Source organism: Spinacia oleracea, chromosome 5 (genome assembly GCF_020520425.1).
Source record: "Spinacia oleracea cultivar Varoflay chromosome 5, BTI_SOV_V1, whole genome shotgun sequence".
Lineage (NCBI taxonomy): Eukaryota > Viridiplantae > Streptophyta > Magnoliopsida > Caryophyllales > Amaranthaceae > Spinacia > Spinacia oleracea.
Window position 1 is genome coordinate 19,815,098 of NC_079491.1, and position 5,917 is coordinate 19,821,014.

The 5,917-nt window shown below is 37.9% G+C and overlaps 1 protein-coding gene and 1 long non-coding RNA gene across 2 annotated transcripts; both read right to left on the reverse strand.

Moving 5' to 3' along the window:
• Window positions 1-2,110: 2,110 nt before the first annotated feature.
• On the reverse strand, window positions 2,111-4,421 carry LOC110778880 (uncharacterized). The gene is made up of 4 exons (XR_002530966.2): window positions 3,498-4,421; window positions 3,225-3,336; window positions 2,897-3,111; window positions 2,111-2,762 (listed from the first exon to the last, which is right to left on the reverse strand). It is a non-coding gene; the product is annotated as an uncharacterized lncRNA (long non-coding RNA).
• Window positions 4,422-4,462: 41 nt separating this feature from the next.
• Window positions 4,463-5,098, reverse strand: LOC110778879 (uncharacterized). The gene has a single exon (XM_021983422.2). It carries the CDS (start codon window positions 5,096-5,098, stop codon window positions 4,463-4,465), a length of 636 nt encoding a protein of 211 aa, XP_021839114.2.
• Window positions 5,099-5,917: the final 819 nt, after the last annotated feature.

Below are 5,917 nucleotides of genomic sequence, written 5' to 3' on the forward strand. Positions count from 1 at the left end.
AAGATATTATCTAGAGAAAATATGTTCTCAGATTTGTGGTAGAATCAATACCTTTGTTTCTATGAGTCGCTCATAAAGAAACATATATCTATTCTTGAGTTTTTTTGATGTAAACACTAACTCCCACTGGGTTTGACAACCCTAGATATATACTGAAAAGGTGTACTGAACCGAAGTTCAATCCTTATTACTCCCTTCGTCCCACATTAGTTGTTACACTTTCCTTTTTCGTCTGTCCCAGATTAGTTGTTACACTTCTAAATTAGGAATGACCCCACAATTATTATACTGTCTCTCTCTTCCCACTAATTTTTTTTTGTCCTCACACCCTCTCTCATTCAATTAAAAAAATACTCCACTAACTCCTATCATCTACTTTTCCAATAAAATAACAATTGATAACCAAACAACCACTTATCACCTAAAACTTTGTGCAAAGGTAAGTGTAACAACTAATCTGGGACGGAGGGAGTACATCTTATCCTTAGCTTTGACAACTTTGTTTAGTGTGATAGTCACTTGAGAGTGTAATTAGAAACTACATAGGAAAATAGTCGTGATTATCATTATTCGAATTGATTTCGATTCCTCCACTTGGACATACCATATTCTTATGGAGCTTCGACTGTTATAGTGCCGTATAAACAATCTAGATAATCTTTCTTGGCTCATGCAAACATCATCTTGAACCATTCTAGATGTTCCAAAATATATTCTTGCAAGTTGATTTTATACCCTTTTGTGAATCGCATTGAAGCATTTCACATATTTCATCTTGAGTAAATATAGCCACATTTTCTCAAATTCTTGTAAAATAGGTAAGTCATAAAATCCATCTTTGGCCCATGAACATAATTGTCTAGACTCTTCTAACAATAGTCCATTTCTATGTCATGTTCAACAAGCAAGACCTACGTGTCTTGAATTAACCAACTTTCAAAAAACCATGCCATGGAATCTTAGAACGTTGTCTTATTGATATGGTCGTATGACATTGCCAAAGATATGTGGAACACAAATCAAAATACTTGATTTGAACCTTCTGAAGTTTGAGTGTGAAGAGATTTGTTTGTTTTATTAATCAGTCATATGACTCAACCCTTAAATGACCATTTCATTCAAATAAACACTCAACGAATGTTTTTGTTTACTTTGAATGTGAGTCTTTCTGCTGTCCAAACAGAAATTGTTTATGATGATTAATGGAACATAATGCCATTAAGTTACAGCCTTTAGAAGGACTTTAAAACAAACATGATGACCCTACAACTAATGTAGCACGACTTTGCTTCATTTCCCACTTGTAGGTCAATAACCAGACTTAGCTCCCGGATTTTGAGTTCCTAACAAAAGTTAGAACCTCAAGCGGTAATCTAATACCATAGGAGTTTATTTCCTAAGTCGTTTCTCTTTAACATAAATTTCAAGGTAGAAATAGAATTTCTGAATTCATTTCTTTTGTTCCCGTTTCCTATCCTTTCTAGTACTTTTTTCTTATAGTCCTAAAGATTTTACTCTTTGCTTGATCTTCTTACTTTGTTATGCTTGCAAAGTCCCTTTCTTTTATTCACTTTGAATGACCACATCCAATGATTCTAGTTCATTATCGAATCAAAAGAAAATTTGTTGTTAACCATTGGTTATACATGAGCCTTTAACTCAATACTTCATTATTTCAAAACTAGCTACCCAGTATTTTGAATATATGAGGTCCAATTGGTCTACCATTCAAATTTTAGTTTGAAAACAACCATGAAGATCACTATGATAAAATAGCATCCAAGATACGCGCTCATTGTCCTGTTCTTTGAGGATTGCTCTCAAAATTAGTTACTAATCGATCGAGGAAATATCGCAGTTCTATTATCCGAACGCAATAAAGTTGAAGATTTACAATTATATGCATTCATATTCTACAAAATAAAATAGTAAAGAAAACATTTATCATACTTTAATAACTTGAATAAAAGCATTCACGCAATCATTAAAACTAGTAATAAACATTTCATTCATACATTTCATTCTACAAAAGGTAATGGGTTTCATACCCAGATGGACAAAAGTAATGAGCTGGAAAATCATTAAGAGCCGAAATTACGCCTTTGCCCCTGCTTATCTAACTAATTATGTAAATGACCTTGGAAACACCGTACACCCGAGTGTATGTGATATGGACTATCTCTACACCCATACGGCCATACCCACCTAAGAATCATAAGATTGAGAAAGCTTTTATGATATGCTATTAACAAGTATCATACGCATACATGAGAGATGATACATTCACTAGAAAACTTACTCCCTCCATGGGGGTTTGCCCATCAATTTCACCAAAAGAAAATAAAAATTACTCCTTGTGTTCCTGAACATTTGCATCAGTTTAACTTTATACTATTCATTCATTAACTTTAATCAAATATTAGTGTTAATGTATACGGAGTATATACTACAACAACAACAAAGCCTTAGTCCCAAAATGATTTGGGACGAAGTATATGCATCTTTCAATAATCAAAATTTTATGTTTTTACTAATATGTATGATTACGGTCAAACTGTGGTTGCACCAAAGCAACAGATAGAGTAAGAAACTAAGAAGATAAAAATTATAATAACAACAATTGACTGAGTAAACTGGTATGAACGGGACATGAGACTTGAGCATATGCATTCCATGCTAATCTCTGCCTTTGAACCTTGCTGTTGGAGGATGATAAATAACGCCAGGGTAGCATATACAGCAACCACGAGTATCAGCATATTCTGCAATACCATGATAAAGATTGTAGGTGATGATCGATGGTGAACGTACACAAACGATAGCAAAAAGAACAAGAAAAGTAAAATTCAATAGTCACAAGTTCAAGTTCTTCACATATACTTGGTATGATATATACCTGGAAGTTTAACAGTTGGCCCCAAAGAGATGCAGAGGTCAACACGGTGATTTGAAATGCGTGTGGTGGTGAGTTCAGCGAAAAATTGGAGCTCTGAACTCTGAAGCATTGGGATCATCTTTATTCTTAGCCTCAAAGTTTATATGGCAGACAAGCCCTTCTTTCAGAAAACCTTGTCCCTTGTAACCAGGGTCGACAAGCTCAAGGTTTTGCCCCTAGAGCACCAGAAATTAAACAAGAGTAAGTCAGTAGGAGATACAGAGTTGTAGACAAAAAAAAAACAATCCTGAAAAAAGGGTATTATTTTTAGGAGCAGAAATCAACCAACCGTCTTTTTCTTATAGAACTTCAAGGCTAGATTTGCAAACAAACATTTACGAGCCACATGCTGCTTCAGTGCTGTCAAGTCCTTTGAGTCCATGCCTGATGAGTTAGATAACCTTGCACAGACCAATTGGTAGGGGGTAGGGTTGCAATATAATTTGCAACAGAATAAAATAATTAGTCCTACTATATTATATTATAATAAGCCAAGCAACATCAGAAAACTACTAGTAGTATTGACCAACTGGTCAGCAGTGAAGAAAGCTACACCACATACCCTTTCTTATCACCTTTAGCTTTATTTTCACCTTCGGCTCCATTTATGAGCTTATGCTTCTTTCGCGATCTGCTGGCACTGTGCTCATGGATAAGCAATCCAACACCAGTAAGTGTTAAGATGTAAACCAAAAAGTAAATCAAATAGTAATAATAATATTAATAATATGGAGTAATAATAATCATAATAATAATAATATAGAGCATAATGGCTGACGATGGCAAGAATAACTCAACAAAACCATCTTTGAGCTTCAGTGTTTGGTTTTCCTTTCCATAGCCTTATTTGCTAAACCAAGTTGTCCAACCCTGGGTCATCATCTTGATCCCCCCCCAAGCCATGCCAATTGACCTCCACCACGTATGCCACCAGCTATCCACCCCCAGGACTGGATTTGCCTACTCAGCACCAGCAAATCAGCCATCCTATCTCTACGAAACCCCAGAGAGTTGATCACCACTAACTCCCAGTCTCCCACCCAACATAAATCTACAATCCTCCAGTCACTGCAAGCACAACAAACCCTACCCCTGCCTTTCTGACAAGCCAAGCCTGTGGTTTGCTCTCAATGATAGAGTTTACAATGGAAGTGTTATGATATTGAGTTGTGTACTATCCAAATTAGTCAATCTACCACCAGAACTCCACGAGCCCACCATGAGAGCCACTGGGAGCACAACCATACAACCTCTAACACTTGACATCAACGGTTAATCACAAATTACACCTACATTAGTCATTAGAGAGAGACCCACCATATCATACAATTTGTCATAAACAAAGAGAATGAGAGATGATGGTGGTTGTCTTTGGTAAACAGTTTGATAAATAATATGAGGGAAGGGAGGGGGGATATTTACTCTCATCTTATCCAGCCATAGTTGCGTTTCTCACATATTGTTTAGATAAGTTTAGACAAGTTAAGTTTTTTTTTTTTTGAGTAGAAAGGTAGGCTTAAATTAAATTTAAAAGTCTGGGGTATCAAATACAAGCACATCGGAGATCCATAAAGGACCACCGTCAAGCCAAACCTCATCACTAAAGTTGGAAACCGCCTGTTTAGCTAAGCGGTGAGCAACCTCATCACATTCTCGAAAGCAAAAAGAGAAAGAAATACTATCAAAGCTGGGCATAATAGACCGTGCATCCTCCACCATGAGCTGGACATGGCTACCACGTTGTTGGCTACCTTTTAGAGCACGTATAATAGTACAAGCATCCCCCTCCAACACTATATCCTTCCATCCTTGCTCCTTAGCCACCTTAATTGCTACCAAGGCAGCAGCTGCCTCTCCCATTTCAGGTCCCCATCTTTGTAGGAGCGTCTTCGATGAAGCAAATACAACCTTCCCTTGCATATCTCTAGTCACAATTCCTATTCCAACTCTCCCATAATCTAGATTAATTGCAGCATCAAAATTCACCTTTAAAACTCCTTGATTTGGGGGCTCCCACTTTGCATTCGTACGAGCAGAAGGTGAGGTAGAAGGAGAAATCCATACTTTATGGTATTCTTGCAACATGTCAGTAGCCTTAGTACAACACACATCAGGAGACAAACAAATATTTTGGAAAAGTAAGTCATTTCTTGTCTTCCACATTTGCCAGACAATCATTGCAAAAGCCAGCCATTCACGAAAAGTTGAGGCTTCATATTGGCACCAAGTACTCCTCTCCCCAACCCAAACCCCTGTGGCCCAACTGCAATCCCGTAGCACGCACGCCACATATAATTTTTAACTTTTGGTGGGAGTTTTAGTCCCCAAATTATCCGCCATATAGGGTCGTGCCCAGAAGAACTAGACGAGAAATTTTCACTCTCCAAAGCAATTCTATAAGCATCTCGTACTCGAAAGACACCATCTACACTACCAGTCCATACCCTCTCATCACAAGGTAGTCTTTGGCTAATAGGGATGTTGCGGATATTGTCCACATCAATCGAAAAAAATACCTCTGCAAGGACATCATTTCTCCAGGAGCAGTTTTCAGGATCAATAAGTAGTGAGACCCGTGCATCAACCTCAAACACTGACCTCGGGGTAATAATTTTCCCAGACCCTCCATCACCCAACCATTTATCTTGCCAAATACGTACTTGTTGCCCGTTGCCAATTCTCCATCTAACTCCCTTTTCAAGGAGCTTTCTCGCACCCCAAATACTACGCCAAGCATAGCTAGGTTGGTATCCCACCTCAGTGTCCCACAAGGACTTAGATGGAAAATACCGAGCCTTTAGAATTTTTGCTAGGAGGGTATCAGGGTGTGAGTGGATTCTCCATAATTGCTTCGCGAGTAATGCTTCATTGAAGGCCTCAAAGTTTCGAAAGCCCAACCCACCGTTACTCTTGGAAGAGCATAATAACTGCCAACTTTTCCAGTGTATCCCTTTATTCGACTCCGAATTACCCCACCAGAAA

Bases quoted from the DNA above. Each gene is read 5' to 3' on its own strand.
- LOC110778879 (XM_021983422.2), bottom strand. From the start codon at position 5,098: ATGTGGAAGACAAGAAATGACTTACTTTTCCAAAATATTTGTTTGTCT.